The sequence below is a fragment of the Balaenoptera musculus genome, chromosome 4 (assembly GCF_009873245.2).
Source record: "Balaenoptera musculus isolate JJ_BM4_2016_0621 chromosome 4, mBalMus1.pri.v3, whole genome shotgun sequence".
Taxonomy (NCBI): domain Eukaryota; kingdom Metazoa; phylum Chordata; class Mammalia; order Artiodactyla; family Balaenopteridae; genus Balaenoptera; species Balaenoptera musculus.
The window spans coordinates 139,705,957-139,725,906 of NC_045788.1; the positions used below are offsets into that span (position 1 = coordinate 139,705,957).

At 42.7% G+C, this 19,950-nt stretch overlaps 1 protein-coding gene across 1 annotated transcript in view; it reads right to left on the reverse strand.

Moving 5' to 3' along the window:
- Positions 1 to 19,950, reverse strand: part of DSCAM (DS cell adhesion molecule) — a 605,868-nt gene that overhangs the window by 210,248 nt on the left and 375,670 nt on the right. The window contains exon 11 of the mRNA XM_036849729.1: positions 14,514 to 14,687. Within this exon, the coding sequence (XP_036705624.1) occupies positions 14,514 to 14,687 (174 nt within the window). The remainder of the gene's footprint in view (positions 1 to 14,513; positions 14,688 to 19,950) is intronic.

Consider the following 19,950-nt stretch of genomic DNA (forward strand, 5'->3'; position numbering starts at 1 on the left):
TGCGATTGATGGTCTCCGAATGCCCTTTTCTCCTCTTTCTTTTCACAAAGCAATGTGCCTTCCCCTTGTTGCATTATCAATAGGTTTTAAGCAAAAGTGCTTTTTTCTCTCTTTTTCACATTTAAAATGAATGCCTATAGACTCAGAATTGCAAAGCAAGTCTGACTCTATTCTGTTTCCCGTTTCTAGCAACGGTCTGGTCATTCTGTGTCAAATCTATAGATGAGCCACAGAAGACTGGGTGTGTGACCTAAGTCTCTGGGGAGAAAATACTATTCTCCAGTAGCCCTCAGCAGTATATGAAAAGTGAAGAAATGATGAAAACCTAAAAATATATGTTCCGAAGCTTCTACTCAGGGTCTTCTATGGTCTGGCCTCAGCCTTCTTGCTCAGACCCTCCTGTGTTCCTTCCTGCTGCAAATAATGGGGAGAAACAACTTAAAAGGCCCAGAGTAGGTTATTCTTAAAGGACATGAACACATGAAATTGTTTCCAAGCTGAACGTCCAGGAAAAGAATGGGTATAAAAGTGAGGCCAAACCATAGAGGGAAATATGATGCACCTGTTAAAAAGAGTGAGCTGGAACTATGTATATTTATCTAGAAAGGCAACTAGGATTTATTGTCAACCAAAAAAGCAGATGCAAACAGATAGATCTCGTGTGATTTCATTTTTTTTTTAAAGAAAAAGCTGACACGTACAAATACACCCATGAGGAGAAAGGACAGAAGAAGGGGCCACGCAGCTCCTCCAGAGTGCAATGCAGAGTCCGTATCAGCTGCAAGGACTTCATCCCCTCTTGCTGGAGCTCTGTCCTCTACCCCAGCAGCATCTCTGAAGAGACCCACCAAGCTTTCCTTACTCCAGGCCTTTGCACGGGCTCCCCTCTCATTGACAGTAAAGACTCCGCTCTGAGCAAGTATAGAGGCTGAAGAATAAGGTATAGGAAGCAAGGCAGGGACTTCTCAGTACAGGCCAGATCCCACGGCACCACCCAGAGATGAGAATCAGGCCACCCCAGCAGGAAGCGATGCTTCTGGGACCATAAGTGATGGGTGCTCTCCATTTCCTTAGAGAGAAGACTAAAATTAGAATCAGCTAAATACTGTTTATCTCACAGTTCTCCTTAGAAAAAAATAAGAGTATCGAGTCAGCCATTCTCAATGATGTTTCCTCTGCCATGCTTATAAAATCTTGTGTAGTCCTTCAGTGTATAACATAAAACACTGACAATTAAAACCATGGTTCTGGTGCCCAGAATGAGCTAAAAATCAGGTATCTGTTCTGCTCACACAGCCTCAGAGGGAGGAGGATCTTACCTGCCTGCGTGTATATGGGCTGTGGTCCTCCATAACAGCCCTTAAAATCAGCAGCTAAATGGACAGATGCACACATGTGAACACCTAACTTGAGGTGCTGGAATCAATTGGCTAAGGGTGTGGGGATTTAAATAGAAAGTGGGAAAATATATATTCAAAGGCTCACTGCCCACCGCCTCTCTGTCCTTCTGATGCAGCCGTGTCTGGAACTGCAAAAGGTGGATGGCTGGTCACTGCCCTGGCAGTGGGCAGGGAGGGCCACGGGCATCCCTCCATGACTCGCCATTGCATTACAAATGTTCACCAGCGACTCTTCTCTGGGGCTGTTGTCTTTGGATGCATCCTAACATGAGTAGTTCAGATTGTCCCTGCAGAAGGCCAAACCCGGGAGTCCCCAAGACAGGAGTGAGCATTACAGCCCAGATACTCACACTCTACAGGGTATAAATTGTCAGAGGGAAATCTCTAAGCCTCACCTTTCCGTAAGCTTATTTCCATGCACCTGTTCACAAGGGCCATGACAGGTCAGATGAATCATAAGCTTGTTTCAGCTGAGCTCACAATAAAAGTCCAGTAGCCCTTGAGGACGACATTTATCTGTAGCTGCTTTTCTTAAGTTATTCCTAAACAAAACCATCCATTGTCTTCTGCATCCTTTTCCAAAGGAATTATGTTAAAACCAGTGATGTGACAGCAATGATTAAGAGACATGAGAGAGAGAAAGGCAGCCCCTGATGTCCAGGAGCTGAGCTGGCTGGGGGTTCCCAGCTGGGTCTTGGTGTTCTCTTGTTGAATGTGAACAATTTCACAGAACACCAAAGCAGACGAGGCCACTCTGTGACTGAGATGGATCAAGATGAAGCAAGCCCACCCCTTCATCATATCTGAATACAGACAATAGCATGAACGTTATCCAAATATACAACAAAATGGCCAAACATCCACTCTCCTGGATAATATGAGTGACCACTGCATCTTTACTAACCACAGCTACGGGCTGACTCCATTCCTCCCCACTTATGGATGAGATTCGTTAAGACGCCCAATCATAGAATCACCCCCACTGCCAACAGCATCCAATCCAGAGCCAAGTGCTGCTTCCTTGACCCTTCCCCAGATCACCTAACATAGGCCCATGTATATAGTACATCCTTTCTGACACCTTCTTATTAAGACACTTCACTGGTCCCCATGGTGTGTGTTCTCCCTCAGGACAAGAATAAACCCAACTTGTTCCACTACCTGTGTATGGCTGGTGGGCCATGGCTAGAAGGCATGGACAGAAACGAGGTGGGAGTGCAGAGGTCTGAGACCCCAGCTCAGATGCTCAACTGACTGCCTGGTACGTGCAGGAACTCAGCAAATGTTTTTGAATGAATGAAAGAACTAGTCAGCTAGGGTTGAAACTGAAATGTGTGTATCTGTGAGTCTTCCTATCACAGACCATCTCACCATGAAGCTGCTAATGCTGCAAAAGCATTCAAACATAAACTGGAGTCCAATAATAATATAAAATTATGAAGATCTGGGGATTCAACTATACAAATAAAAGGGAAAGGCAAAATATCTACTTAAAATAGCATATACAAAATTCAAAATTCTGTGGGGAAAAAAACAATAAGACATGTATGTGTTCCAAATGGAGAGAATTTTACATCCTCAGTAAAGGACATGCAAGTAGAAGAGGGAAAATGGGGAGAATTTTACATCCTCAGTAAAGGACATGCAAGTAGAAGAGGGAAAATGGAGAGAATTTTACATCCTCAGTAAAGGACATGCAAGTAGAAGAGGGAAAATGGGGAGAATTTTACATCCTCAGTAAAGGGCACGCAAGTAGAAGAGGGAAAAAGGGGAGAATTTTACATCCTCAGTAAAGGACGCGCAAGTAGAAGAGGGAAAATGGGGACAATTTTACATCCTCAGTAAAGGATGTGCAAGTAGAAGAGGGAAAATGGGGACAAGTTTACATCCTCAGTAAAGGACGCGCAAGTAGAAGAGGGAAAAAGGGGAGAATTTTACATCCTCAGTAAAGGACACGCAAGTTGAAGAGGGAAACTGGGGAGAAGTTTCCTGTTTCTGAGTGTGAGGACCCAGTGTTATAAAGATGTGGGTCCCCCACTCCAAGTTATTCTATAAATCAAATGAAATTTTAATCACCCCCCATGATCGTTTTTGAAATAGACAAAAGCTTATCTGGAAGAAGAAACACGTGAGCAGAGCAAAGACAACGTCAAGTAACAGAGATGAGGGAGGGTTGGCCTTGGAGCCGTCAGAAGAGAGGCAAGTGTTGCCTTACCAAATCTTTACCGTGTTGTACTGATACAGTTATTTAACCACACGACAAGGGTGTAGAAATTAAAAAGAAAAGAAAACAAAACAAAAAGACAACTCAATGCAAAAGTATCCATGAGCATTTAGGGCCTGAGTGCAGCAGCTTCCACTAATGAAGAGCTTCTCTTTCCTCTTTTTCAGACACTCTGCTGTCAGAATATTCTATCACTTAATCCTCCTAGCTTTAGACCAGGGGTCCCCACCCCTGGGCCACGGACGGATAGTGGTACAGGCTGCACAGCAGGAGGTGAACGGAGGGAGAGCGAGCGAGCGAAGCTTCATCTGCCGCTCCCCATCGCTCCCCATCGCTTGCATTACTGCCTGAACCATCCCCCACCCCTCCCCCATCCGTGGAAAACTTGTCCTCCATGAAACCAGTCCCTGGTGCCAAAAAGTTTGGGGACCACTGCTTTAGACAGTAGGCACAATTATCTCCATTTTACAGAAGAGGAACACGGGGCTTGGAAAGGTTAAGAGAACTTGCCCAAGTTTACATAACTAAGAAGCCATGAACCTGGGGTTTGAAACCAGATTATCTAACTTCAAAACCTAAACTCTTAACAACCGTTGCACAGGTTCACCTGAAGTTGCTAGATAGTCTGGAATTTTTAAAAATAGTAGCTTTATTGAGTATAATTCACATATCATAAAACTCTTGTTTCAAGTGTACAGTTGAGTGTTCTGCAACCTTAACCACTCTCTAATTCCAGAACATTTTTATCCCCCCAAACAACACCTTGTTCTCATTTGCAGTCACTCTCCATTGGCCTATCCTCCCAGCTCTTGGCAACCACGAATCTTTTTTCTGTTTCTATGGATTCTCCTATTTTGGACACTTCATATAAATGGCATCCTATGATATATGGTCATTTGTGCCAGGTTTCTTTCACTTAGAATGCTGTCAAGGTTTATCCATGTTGTAGAATATATTGCTACTTCATGTGTCCATAGGACTGAATAATGTTCTATTATATGATATACTACATTTTGTTTATCCATATACCAATTGATGGACATTTGAGTTGTTTTCACATTTTAGCTATTATGGATAGCGCTGCTTTAAACATTCATGTATGAGTTACTGTGTTGACATATGTTTTTATTTATCTTAGGTATATACATAGGAGTGGAATTGTTGGGTCATATGGTGACTGTATGTTTAACTTTTTGAGGAACTGCTAAACTGCTGTCTAAAGCAGCCTGACCATTTTACATTCCCACCAGTAACGTACAGTGTTCCAATTTCTCCACATCCTTGCTAACATTTGTCTGTTTTTTTGTTTTGTTTTGTTTTGTTTTTTGCCATCCTTGTGGGTATGAAGTGGTATCTTATTGTGGTTTTGATTTGCATTTCTCTATGACTAATGATGTTGAGCATCTTTTCATGTGCTTAGTGGTCATTTGTATGTCTTCTTTAGATAAAAGTCTTATTGAATCCTTTGTCCATTTTTTAATCGGGTTATTTGTGTTTTTATTGTTGAGTTGTAAGAGTTCTACATGCAAGTATCCTATTAGATATATGATTCACAAATATTTTTACACATTCTCCAAGCTGTCTTTTCATTTTCTTGATGCACAAGTGTTTTGATTTTTATGAAGTCCAAATTATGTAATTTTTCTCATGTTACTGACATAAAAATTTACTCCAATATTTTACTCTAAAAGTTTTATAGTTTTAGCTGTTGCATTAAGTCTATTATCTGTTTTGAGTTAGTTTTTGTATATGGTGTGAGGTGGGGATCCAACTTTATTCCTATGTTTTGGGTGATTTATATGTTTATACTAATTCATTTCATGCCCATAACAACAGTCTGAGATGACTTGAGAACTAAATAACTAAAACACATAAAGCTTATGTAACTTGTCCAAGGTACACAGCTAGTAATTAGCAGAGCTAACCAGGAAGTTTGACTTGAGACCTCATTTTCTTAAATATCTTTCCCTCAAATGAAATTGTTATTTCAGAAAGTAAGGACAGGATGAGATGCTCAATGAATGATGTTAGGACAACTGACTAACCATGTGTGGAAAACATGTAAGCTCTGACTTATAACTTACATCACAATAAATTCTCCCTGAAGGGAGAGCCAGTAATGACTAAAGTAGATTAAACAATATGCAATCTGCTGAGAGAGAAAAATGATGGAAGAAAAATTATCCAAGTACCAGAAATCTTGATATTGGGACAGTATCAAGTGGGTTAACATATGTGTCCTAGAATAAGAGGCAAGAAAGAATAGGACAAAAAAAAAAAAAAAAAAAAAGCATTACTGGAAAAAACAGTGGCTGTAAACACCTCAGGTTTGAAGAAAGATATCAGCTTAAAGGTCCAAGGAACTCCTCAATCCAAATCGACACAAATACAAAGGAAACGACATTCCGGTACATCATAGTCAAACTCTGAAATCCCAAGAGAAAGAAAATCTTAAAAGCGGCCAAACAAAAATGACTCATTAAGTGTAGGGGTGGTGACCCTGAACTGACACTAATTTTTAAAGAACCAAAAGACTACCCTGGCCCAACGATCAGGGTAGGGGCTTTTTTAGGTCAGGGAATCAATGTGTTTTGGTTTACGGCCAGCTTACAGTGGACATAACAAATCTTCAAATTCATCTTGTGGTTATTTCCTCAGTTCCAGGATGCGTACTTGGAATAGATAAACTCAGTAACCATTAAAATAAATATCCACATGGTTCTCAAACTGTTGAGTGAGGTCTATCATGACAGGAAAGGGTGGTGGAAACCACTAGCACTGCCTCTTGCTATCAGCTTAGTAAACTAAAAGCAAGAGTGCAAATCTGGACAGACTGCAGAAATGTGTACCAGGTGAACTGGGGAAGTGGGTGGGGTTAGGGGTGGGGACGGAGATTCAGGAGAGAAGGAGATCTGGTCACGGGTGAGGGTCTCCTAAAGGAACCCTGAGCCCTAACAGCTCAGAATGGGGCCTGGAGGGACCTGTTTGGGTTCCTGAGCAGCGCCCCTCTAACCACAGGGCATGAGAAGCAGAGTCGGAGTGAACGCATGGGACACTGTGGGAGATGCAACCCTCCCAGTCTCCCCCCGGGACAGCGGCAACTGCTCCCATCTGCTCTGCCGGAGGCTCCCCTGCCTCTCTCTGTGCCTCCTGTAAGTCAGACATAACCTACAATTCTGAGTGCTAGTGTCAGAATTAGACAAGGGTTTAGAATAAGTTGTAGCTATAGTTGTTATAATGCTTTCCCTCTGCTCAAAATCCTCCAGTGGCATTTTATCATATTTAAAATCAAGTCCAAAGTTTGACCATGGAGCTAGCCCCTGCCTAGCTCTCTGGCCTTATTTTGTTCATTGCGCTCCGAGCGCAATGGTTTCCCTGCTAGTCCTCAGATGTAACCCACTTCTACCTCGAAACTTTGCACTTGCCATTCCATCTGTCGGGGCTGCTCTCTCTGAGCATGTGCATACCTCGTTTCCTTACTTCACTCTGTTCTCTGCAGGGCATTATGTTACATCCCCATCTGCATGTCCTTCTCCCCATGGGGATGTATGCTTCATGCCGGTGAACTTGTTCAAGGAATAAGCAGTGTCTAGTACAGTCCCTGACATTAGGTGATACTCAGTGAATACTGCTGATTGGATAAGCGAACAGATCTGACAAGGCGGCAGCTGGGGGACCAAGAGGGGCTCCTGTGGGTCACTAGGCAGTGACTCCATGGCCAGAGACCAGATGGGACTGTAGGCATCTCAGCGGATGCCAGCACGGAGGGTGACAGATAACTGAGGACCCAGAGCACTGATGCCACCGCCCCCAGGAGGCCATGGGAGAGGAAAGATCTTAAATCAACTGAGAAACCTTGAAATAGCAGAGATCACCTGAAACTGGCAGAAATAACTTTTCAGTTGCTGGGTAGAAGGGGGCCTCCAAACAGAAGAAGGAAAAAGAGGTAAGTAAGTAAGGGGAGAAAATACACGTTCTTTCCCTCGGAGGGATACCGGCCCCAGTAACACTGAAAAAATGCTGTTGGTATTCACCACTCTCCCTCCACCAGGTACCGACCTCCCTGCTCTGGGATGTGCCCAAGGCCTTCGGGTTGCCACTGACCCTCAGCTGCCATTCCTCCACAGACCTCTCTTACCCCAACCCAGAGCATCATGCTATGAATACCAATTAGGATGGGGTTCCTCAACCAAAGTAAGACTCCTCAACCTCTCCGGGGTACTGATCTCAGCCTGACTTGCTGGGGGGAGCAGTATGATTGAACTGAGCCCCATTACGTGCTGATGAGCTGTCCACTTCCTATTTAGTCTGGATGCCTCCAGCCGCAAATAAGAAAACCCTGACCCACACTGGCTTAGACAGAAAAGCAATCAAGTAATTGGTCCTCTCACAGTGATGAATTCAGAGGCGGGGATACTGTAAATGCAGTAGCTTAGGGATAAATCTCAACTTTTCTGGTTTTCTTGACTCTACCTTCCTTTATGTTTTGGTTTATCCTCAAGATGATGCTAAAATCGTTGCCACGATAGGGTATCTGGAGGTATCACCTCCAGATAGGGCCAAGAATTAAGAGATGAACATCTCCTGCTGAGTCTACTATGAAGAATAAGGACATCTTTTCAAAAATACCACAGAAGATTTCTTACATTTCATTGACCAAAACTGGTCACATGCCCATCCTTAAACCAATTATGCTCAAAAGGAGAAGGCTGCCCTTGGTTGGTTCAGACTAGAGTTCACATCCACTAGTGTAGACAGATTAGGATTTACCTGCTGGAGCAGGTGACCTAGCTGTGGTGCGCTTCCCCCAAACACAAGATTCTGCAAAAGATCTCTGTTATCACTGAGTGCATTTGTGTAACAAAGTACCACAGACCGGTGATTTAAACAACAGAAATTTATTCTACCACAGTTTTGGAGGCCAGAAACCCGAAATCAAGGTGCTGGTAGGGCCATGGTCCCTCTGAAGACTCTAGGGGAGAATCCTTCCTGGACTCTTCCAGCTTCCCTTGGCTGTGGAAGCATAACTCCAATCTCTGTCTTCACAAGGCTGATTCGCTCCATGTCTGTGTCCAAATTTCCCCTTTTTTGTATGACATCACTACTATTGGATTGAGGGCTGCACGACTCCAGTAATACCTCCTTTTAACTCATTCCCTCTGCAAAAACCCTGTTTCCAAATGAGGTCATATTTGGAGATACTAGGGGTTAGGACTTCAATATACGAATTTTAGGGGGACACGATTAAACACTTAACACTGAGAGAGGAGGGAAACTGAAATGGGGTTGGCCACAAATTGTAGCTGCTCTAGTAGCCTTCCCATCTTACAGATCCCTTCTTAACCCCAAAGACTCTTTAGCTGGTAGACTCTCAGGCTCACTCAAGAAGCGAAATGCAAATGCTTAGCTGCCCTACCTGGAAGGAGTCACCATCCAGCATCGGCATTACAGCCACTTGGGGTCTCCCACCAGCTCACTGGTCCCCCTGTGTTTTTCCACACTTCCTTTCCCATGCTTGTCCCCATCCTCTACTTCTGAACATGGACATTGCCATGAAAGCTGCAGATACTTTTGACAACTGGACTTCAGACTATGAGTGCGTGCTTATGTGTAAGATACGGTCGGGGGGTTGCTGGTGGGCTCCACAGTTATGAAAGTGTGTAAACTGGGTGATTTGGACTCAGGGGCACCTCGTAGTCTCTGACCGGCATGGATGTGTCTCGGGCGGGGGTGTAATTCGGGAATGACGATGATGATAATAACACCAGCATTCACAGCCTCCACCTAAAGAATACCTGCTATTCGCCTGCACCTACCTAATACCTAAGCTCTCCTGTGTGATGGCTCACGTCAGCCTCACAGCAACCCTGAGAGGAGAGGGAGGTCTGTGTATTGTCCCTGTTTCACATAGGCTTGCACAGAGGGTGAGTCACCTGCCCCAGGGCACAGGGCTGGAAGGGGTGGAACTTAGGCAGTGTGAGTCTGGAGCCTGACTGCTGACCACAGGGCTATATGCCTTTGATTCATTTATGTTTCTTCTGCTCCAAGGCTGCAGTAAGAGTGTGGACATGAAGCAAAGGTGATGAAGTATTAAAACCCAGTTTTCAGTAAAACCTAGTTTTCCATTGGTTCATGGTTGTTTATTCCTCCTCAGCCCTTGTGACCCTATTGTCGTGTACTGGTCACTTCCATCCGGATGCTCTGAGATACCCTGCATGAAAAGCACGACACACAGTCTTCATTTCAGGCCACCCCGGCTGTGATTTTCTAGAACAGTCGTGCTGACCTTTTTTTGCATCAGGAATCCCTTTAAAGATACAAAGGCTACAGTGTTTCTTCCCAGAAAAACACATACGTTTTTGCATATGATTTCAAGGGATCGCACAATCCCGAAGGATCAGCTACAGCCTTCCGGGGCCCAGGAGCCAAGGTTCTGAAGGCTTCATTTAGAAGCTCTCAAATTAAAATAATAGAGGGAAAGCAGCATTAGACTGAGATACACACAAGCAATCTCGACAGTTTAAGGAACAAAAAACTGTAATTTAGTGTTTTTATGTAGGCAAACTTTACTCCCGCTATTTCTGTGAGCACAAAACAAAGGAAAAAAACAAGCGTGTGTCTCTTGTTCTTAAAGAGTGGCCTTTACAGAGTGAGCAGGAGGGACCCGGGAGCACCCCGTGGAAGGGACGAAGGCCGTCGCAGCCTCACTGCGGGGCAGCCCAGGGTGGTGTTCCTTCCTCCCCTCCAGAGATCACAGGGCAGCCCTGCAGGTGTTCCCGCAGATACCTGTACGTCCTAGAGGCAGCACGTGAGGGCGGGAAGTAACAGAGGGTGGATGGACTATCCAAGGCTATTTATGGATTCTTTTATTTTTTTGGCGGGGGGTGGGGGGGGGAATGGAGCAATGGCTTATTGTATTCCAAGCCCAACACCCACTCTGGCAGTAGCAGGACATGAGGTAGTCTGAGGTCAAATCACATTACTGAGGTCTGTCCAGAATTGGCCAAGGCCTGGGGACTGTTGGACCAAAGCTGACCCGAGTTGGTGCGTGCACATGCAGTGCACACGCACGTGTCCCCACGTGGGACCCAGGGACCTGCCTAGAGGGAGGCCTGAGGACCAAGGCTGGACTGGAGCCCTTCCGGGTTGGCTCCGGAAGCCAGAGATGGGGAGGTGGGTTCCACAAATAACCGACTCTCCAGGGAAGCACCTGCTTCTGGTGGATGAGGGATGGTCTCCTACACGGCACGCGGGGATCAGAAGGGACCTGTGCAGAGCAGCAGACAAAAGAAGAGCTGCCTGGGCATCGTGGGCCAGAGATCCAAACAGAAAGAAAGCAGGGTTCCTGGAGACACACAGGCTCAGACCGGCCAGGGGCAGAAAGCTGGGACGGTGAGGAGGCGATTTTGGCACCTGGGAGAATACGGCTCATCCACCTGAAAGATTCTGCAGTTTCTGGAACTGTTTTCTTAGCACAAAAGACCACGTCCCCCAAGTGGGGAGGCTTCTTTTATTTTCCCCAAGCGGGGAGGCTTCTGCAGCCCCTGGTGGGCCTGGGGTGAGGGGCACAGTGCTGTCACCAGAGGCCGCGTTTGATTGAAAGTAGAGCGCAGTTCCCCTGTCTTTCCTGCCAAAGGTCCTTAACATTTTCCGATGTTTTGGGTCCCTATTCCTGGGATGATTTTTCATAAAGGATAAACTAGAATTGAGATAATGTAGAACCAGAAGCAAGAATACCAACAAAACCGGGAGGGTCTGCACTGATTATTTTTCCGTCTCACTGATGGCTTTCCATGACCACTCCTTCCAAACTTGGCTGCCTTCTGTCTTGCCTGCCCACAGTCTCATCATGCCTGATTCCCAAAAAGGGTCGGGGGGAGGCATTCATTGTTAAATTGCTTTATTATTAGATTAGCGAGTTTTGAAAGCACTGGAGTCGTGGTAAGAAAACGTCCCAGAGAGGAGACCCAGCCAGTGCCAGGGCATGGTCCCCAGTGTCCCCACTGAGACCCCAACACCAGGCTCTATCAGTAGAGTCCGGGTCTTTAAAATACGTGTAAAACCCAGCACCAGCCATCCTGGGCGTCTGGAGATCTCATCTGAGAAGCTGAATTTCCTGACATGCCTGATCAGGCAGAAAGTTCTCTCCTATTGCATTTAAAAATATTTGCAGACCAGTTTTTTTTTTTTTTTTTAATGACTTATAGAAAAGGGAGAGTCCTTACTAGTGTCACTGAAAGCAGTGCAATTTCTTTTGAAACATTAAAGAAATTGTGCCTGACGTAAGCCTGGGTAGCGTCAGATAAGAAGAGCCTTGCTGCCGTGCCAGGTGTAATCGCGTTACCAGCGCAGCGACATACAATCTGCTTGCTCAGCAGCTCTGGCACCTGCTCTGCCCTGGCAGGTCAGAGCCAAGGCTCTCCGCTCCCACTTCCTCCCGTTTTCTCAGTAAAAGAGCTGTACGCCAAGTGGCAGGTCCCCCATGGCCGTGTGCAGAGCCCGAACGTGTCAGTTTTCATACACTTAATAGTCTTGCCAAGCAAATATACAAAGAACAAGCGACAGCCATTCCTGTGTTAGCTGTTGATTTTGTTTAAATGGTATCATTTGAGCAACAGTTAGAGATACTGTGTGTCTTTTGCCTTCGTGTTTCTATATCTCTTTATTAAATTATGTTTTTACTTTTCCGAATTTAAATATTATGATTTTTTTAACATCTTTACTGGAGTATAATTGCTTTACAATGTTGTTTTAGTTCCTGCTGAAATTACGTATAAAGCCTCCGGAGGGTTATCAAGAACTGGTAAAATTAGCTGTGCCATAAATGCGCCTCTCTGCTAGCAGTTCGTATGGTTTGAGAGAGAGAAACTAAGATTGACAAACCCTAAGAACAGTTTTCTTTGATGAACACTCGCTTTAAATGTTTCTTTCTCTAATCCCCTCCACATAGCGGGTAGAGCATTCAAACACAGTTACCTCTTGCCTTGAGTCTTTTGATTTCTTGTATCTGCTCTCTCTGTTCTCTCTCCCTCGAGCGCCTCTGTTTACCCCCAACAATTCTATCTTTCGAAATCCACTGCACCCTTTAGGACTGAACTCAGAGGCCATGGGTACCATTCTGTAGGCACTGATTCTCCAGGGGGTGTAAACCACGCCGGCATCTGTGCATTCCCGGTGTCCCACGCTCTATCCCGACACCGGCGTGTTCTGCTGGACGGAACTGTCCACACCCAGGCCTGATGGACCCACAGGAGAAAAAGCTCACTAAGGGCAGGGGCACATCTTTGTGGTCCCACGTCCACTACCAGCATCAAAGGTATGGAGAGAGGAGATGTGGGGAAATCTTCAAGTTCTACATTTTCAAATTCTACCCATTTTTAAAGATTTTTTTCCCCTGACGCTTTCCTTAATCCGCTCAAAACGATGGTTCTGTCCTCCTTTGAAAGGCACATCTCTGTGCACCTTACTCCTTCCTTTGCACTATGATTAGCAGGCTGTCTCCTTTCTCAAGACATAAGCTCTCTCATTCACGAAGGTAAGGTCTATGGCTGATTGTATTTACATCCTTCATGGGGCACTCTATCTATTAGAGCTTAGATACATATATGAGTGCGAGAGAAAAAAATGCTTTATAAATTTAAAATATGTTAAAGCAATTGCAAAATACATTTCTTTTGTTGCGGAAAGATGGATCAACGTTGGTCAGTATTGGTCTTCAGATCTTGGGTTTCCTTAATATTTCATCAACTTAGTTTTAAAAATTACGATTTCAACTTTGTATTTAAGTGATATGACAATTTGTCTTCAGATTCTTGAAAATCAGTTCCTCTAGAGTATAATATTTAGAAGTCAAAAGTAGGTATTGGATATGTCCACAGTATATTTCAAAGCAACCTTATTTCAGAACTTTAATTTGTCTATGATATAAAAGTATACCGAATAGACAGCTTGATATTTTCACTGTCCTATTAGAAAAAATGGGTTAACTAGAATGAATTCTTAGTAAAATAGGATGGATACTAGTCTGTGTGTAGCTAGCCTTTAAATCTCTCTCTCTCTCACACAAACACACCACTGGAATTCACTTTTAAATGCAATCTCTCTAATAAATGATATGATAGAGATCCTTGACAACCTACAGACAGCATAATTAAAATAAAAAAGAGGAAGTCTGATCAAAACCTTGTAGTCAGGAAGAAATCACAATCTACCCAGTAGTAAAGAATATAAACGGAGAAAGACGTAAGTCATTCACTTAAACTAGATGTACAACCATTTGCTAATGAGCAGGACTCAGTAGAAGTTGGTCTACTTTGGTCCTTTCTTTGGTGGTCTAGTTAGCAAAGTATAAAAATAATTTCACTGTAAAGTGCCCTTTCCTAAAACATGGGTCAGCAACAGGGACCCTGAGCATAGTGCTACGCGTTCTTTGTTCTTGTAGATGTGTGTGTTGATCATGAGGTTTCTGCTCTCTGGATTTCAGAAGGATCTTAAAAAGGAAATCTATGGACAAGCCAGCTTGCAGATAATAAAAAGCATGAATCGACCTCTGAAAGGAACACATCTGAGAGCGTGCACTGGGCTTTTCCATAATAAAATCAACAGGAGAGAAGTGTGGGTGCCAAAGGCAGGGACCCACTCGTCTGCTGTTTACCCAGAGCCTGTACCCACGGCCAGCGGAGCAGAAAAGAGGGGACCCACAGGCTCTGACAATCGCTGAACTTCTACCGTCCTCTTTAACTATATTTTTAGGACAGGAAACCCCCAGCTGCAGCAAATCACATTTTGTTTTTGTTGTGTTTTGTTTTTAAACAGTATGCATGGAGACCACTGAAAATGGAAGCCCCCGAAGCCCTATTTAGGTAAAACGAAGCGCTCTTCTTCCTTACTTTTCACCGTGAGGTACATGGACTTGCTGACGTCCGCGCCCACATCGTTGCTGACCTTGCACAGGTAGTAGCCGCTGTCTTCTTCTACCACGTGCTTGATCAACAGAGACCCGTTGCTGAGGACCTGAATTCGGCCATTCAGGGCAATCGGTTGGAACTGGGGAACCCCAGCACCTGCAACAGAATAAAAAAGAGGAACGGTGATGCTAAGATGAATAAATACAGGGGGACAATGAGCTCAAGGACACCAGACCAATGAAGGGAAGCGATGGACGCCGAACACACAACCTAGAGGACAGGCACCAGAAACACCAAGAATTTTTTCTTTCCTCCGACGATGAAATTCTTGTTTAGGGAGAAACATGTACATTTAAAATGACAGTATTTCAAACTCTGAGATAAAGAGTAAGAGAACTTACAAATAGTTTCTACAATTCATCATATTTGATGAGCGTTGAGTAGTTGATAAATTATTCACAGAAATCACAGTAGAATGACTACAGAAATAGACATCTCTTGTGTAACTAAATACATTTTTTGTGTCCCTAGGGACTTAATCTGTATGTAAACAAGGAGTGCTTCAGGGACAAGGCATTTGAAGACCTCACAGGATGAGCACCTCTGAGACTACAAGGAGAAAACTGATACTGCAGACTTCCCTTCTAAGTGTGGTTTATTCTGGTCTAGAAACACCATGTACTATCAGCATCATTTAATGTTATTAAACAAATAAGTCAGATCATTGCACTAAGACAGCACGAATTAAAACCCTGCTCTCCTCCGAGTGCTTGCATTCAAGGAAATAGTGGCCCAGATGTGGTATGCTATGGTCATAGATGTGATGTGATCCACACAAAAGATCCATATAAAACTAATTTAGAAAATAAATTTAGAAATAATAAAACAGGATTAAGGCCTCAGGAGATTTCTGGGAAGACGGTAGTTGGATGAATCGGATGAATCTGCTATGTTGTTTGCCCCTCTTCTGGGACTAGGAGGGTGTGGTCCAAGCCTTGAAAGGCTGATAGAGCTTCTCCATCTTCCTGGAGAAAGCTCAAAGCATGGGCCAGTGTGTGTTCTAGAGAAGAGCTGCTGGTCTGTGTGTCCCCAGAACCTACATGGGACCTGAACAGGTGGGCGGTCACCCATTCATGCAGGAAACTTCAGACTTTGCATCTGGGGAAGTGAAATGAGAGGGGGACACACTTCCTCCTGTTGTCTCCTCCCAAACTGACCATATACCTATTGGTATCCCTCAGGTCACAGTGGCAGAGACTATGGCTATGCCTTCCCTTACCTATTTCTATTCCACCAAAGAGACAAAGGAAATTAATCATGTATCTGAGGGGACCTTTCATAATGAATTACAAGGACAAGCAGAATCCCTACAACAGATGGTTTCTATCAAAACAGAACTGTTAGAGAGTATATATGGAAACTTGAATTTAAAAAACAGAGTTCTATTTCTGCTAAGGATGGAGAAAGACACAAAAGAATATCACTTCCATTCTAACAACAAAAAAGAGACTGTTAATCTACAAAATCATGCTTTTCTTTGAATGAATCAGAAAGTGGAAGTCACAGGCAACTGGGTAAACTTAGTTGCAAAGAATTAAAAGCCCTACAAGGAGATATGGTACAAGTAAACAATTTCATCTTTGGGATGGGGTGAGAGGACAAGGTCCTGGGCATACAAGCAGGTAGGAAGTAAAGAACTGGAAATAAGTATAACCTACTTCAATTGCTACTCTTTCATGCACCATGGCCAAAATTCAATAAAATATTATGAGATGCACACACACAAAAGCAAGAAAAAAGAACCAGAGAAGAAATGATCAACAGTTTTGAAATCTTGGTATGGAACTATCAGACAGGGACTTTACAACAACTATGGTTAATGCCCATAAACAGGTGGGGGATTCAGAAAGAATATTAAAACTATACAAAAGAGACAGATAGATAAATAAAATGTTAGAAACAACAAACACAATATTAGATCAAAAGAATTCCTTAAGCTAATCAGCAGATTGAACACAGCAGAGAAAATAAATAGTGAACTTGGAGCTAGGTCAACAGAAATTATCCAAATTAAAACAAAAAGTTCAAAAGAGTGAAAAATACAGAATAGATTGTCCTAGAGCTCTAGAACAATATCAAATATTCTAACATTGAGTAATTATAGTCTCAAAAGGAGAAGAAAGACAGGGGCAGAAGAAATAATATTTGAAATATAGAAGACTTTAATACCACTATCAGTCAGTTTGACTTCACTGACATTTATAGAACTCTACAACCTGCAGTAGCAGAATACATACTGGTTTTGAGTGCACATGGACCAGTTATCCAGAAAGACAATATTTTGGGCCATAATACAAATTTCAATAGATGTTAGAAAATAAAATAATACAAATCATTTTCTAGCTCCACAGAAAAACTAAAATCGAAATCAATAACAGAGATATATCTGGGAAAACCTCAAATATTTGAAACTTAAACAATATGCTTCTAAAAAACCTCATGAGGCAAAGAAGAAATCACCAGAGTAATTATAAAAAATATATTCTGAGTTGAATAAGAATGTAAAACAACATATCAAAATGTGTGAGATGCAGGTAAAAGCAACACTTAGATGGAAGTTTGTAGCTTTAAGTGTTTGTATTGGAAAAGGAAAAAGATCACAAATCAATGATTTAAGCATCCTTCTTAAGAAGCTATTACAGGAAGAGCAAATAAAACTCAAAGTAAGGAGAAGTAAGGAAATAATAAAGAAGAAAACTGAAATCAATGAAATAAAAAACAGAAAGTTGTAGAGAAAATCAATAAAACCAAAAGCCAGTCCTCTGAAAAAAAATATAATACAAAAACCTCTAGCTGGACTGATCAAGAAAAGAGAAGAGACATAGTTACAAGTAACTATAATGAAAAAGGCCATCACTGCAGTCCCTACTTGAATTAAAAGGATAATAGGAAAATATTAGGAATAAATTTGTGTCAACAAATTTAAAAAGTTATATTAAATAGATAAATTTCTGGAAAGCCACAAACTCTCAAAGATCACTCAAGAAACATTAGATAACCTTAATAGTCCTGTACCTATAAGTTAATTTGTAGTTAAAAACTTTCCACAAAGAACAATCAAAGCCCAGACAGCTTCATTAGTGAATACTACCTAACACCTAAAGAAAAATAAAATTTTTACACAAAGTCTTTCAGAAAATACAAGAGAATAAAACACTTTACCACTGATTTTATGAGGCCAGCAACATCTTGATACCAAAATCAAAGACCTTAGAACTACAAACCAATATCCCAACATAGACATAAAAATCCTTAACCAGCCAAGCCAGGACTGGGAGCCAGGAGCAGGGAGCTGGCCAGGTGCTCGGACAGGCCTGGCGAGCGCTCAGCGCAGGGTCTTGGTGCTCGGCCAGGTGTCAGGTCTGAGCCTCTGAGGTGGGAGAGCCAAGTTCAGAACACTGGTCCACCAGAGACCTCCCAGCCCCAAGTAGTATCCATCGGCGAGAGCTCTCCCAGAGATCTCTGTCTCAATGTTAAGACCCAGCTCCACTCAACAACCAGCAAGCTATAGTGCTGGACACCCTATGCCAAACAACTAGCAAGACAGGAACACAACCCCACCCATTAGCAGAGAGGCTGCCTAAAATCATAATAAGGTCACAGACACCCCAAAACACACCACTGGCTGCAGCCCTGCCCACCAGACAGACAAGATCCAGCCCCACCCATGAGAACACAGGCACCAGTCCCCTCCACCAGAGAGCCTACACAAGCCACTAAACCAACCTTACCCACTGGGGGCAGACACCAAAAAGCAATGGGAACTACGAACCTGCAGCCTGGGAAAAGGAGACCCCAAACACAGTAAGTTAACTAAAATACACAGCAGATGAAGGAGCAAGGAAAAAACCAACCAGACCAAACAAATGAATAGGGAATAGGCAGTCTACATGAAAAAGAATTCAGAGTAATGATAGTAAAGATGATCCAATATCTTGAAATAGAATGGAGAAAATATAAGAAACGTTTAACAAGGACCTAGAAGAATGAAAGAGCAAACAAACAATGATGGACAACACATTAAATGAAATTAAAAATTCTCTAGAAGGAATCAATAGCAGAATAACTGAGGCAGAAGAACGGATAAGTGACCTGGAAGATAAAATAGTGGAAATAACTACCACAGAGCAGAATAAAGAAAAAAGAATGAAAAGAATTGAGAACAGTCTCAGAGACATCTGGGACAATATTATACTCACCAACATTCAAATTATAGGGGTCCCAGAAGAAGAGAAAAAGAAAGGGACTGAGAAAATATTTGAAGAGATTATAGTTGAAAACTTCCCTAATTTGGGAAAGGAAATAGTCAATCAAGTCCAGGAAGCACAGAGAGTCCTATACAGGACAAATCCAAGGAGAAACATGCCAAGACACATATTAATCAAACTATCAAAAATTAAGTACAAAGAAAAAATATTAAAAGCAGCAAGGGAAAAGCAACAAATAAAATACAAGGGAATCCCCATAAGGTAAACAGCTGACCTTTCAGCAGAAACTCTGCAAGCCAGAAGGGAGCGGCAGGACATATTTAAAGTGATGAAAGGAAAAAACCTACAACCAAGATTACTCTACCCAGCAAGGATCTCATTCAGATTTGATGGAGAAATTAAAACCTTAAAAGACAAGCAAAAGCTAAGAGAATTCAGCACCACCAACCAGCTTTACAACAAATGCTAAAGGAACTTCCCTAAGCAGGAAACACAAGAGAATGAAAAGACCTACAATAACAAACCCAGAACAATTAAGAAAATGGTAATAGGAACATACATACCAATAATTATCTTAAACATAAATGGATTAAACGCTCCAACCAAAAGACACAGACTGGCTGAATGGATATGAAAACAAGACTCATATATATGCTGTCTACAAGAGACCCACTTCAGACCTAGGGAAACATACAGACTGAAAGTGAGGGAATGGAAAAAGATATTCCATGCGAATGGAAATCAAAAGAAAGCTGGAGTAGCAATTCTCATATCAGGCAAAATAGACTTTAAAATAAACTCTTACAAGAGACAAAGAGGGATACTACATAATTATCAAGAGATCAATCCAAGAAGAAGATATAACAATTGTAAATATTTATGCACCCAACACAGGAGCACCTCAATACATAAGGCAAATGCTAATGGCCATAAAAGGGGAAATCAACAGTAACACAATCACAGTAAGGGACTTTAACACCCCACTTTCACCAATGGACAGATTATCCAAAATGAAAATAAATAAGGAAACACTAGCTTTAAATGACACGTTAGACAAGATGGACATAATTGATATTTATAGGACATTCCATCCAAAAACAACAGAATACACTTTCTTCTCAAGAGCTCATGGAACATTCTCCAGGATAAAT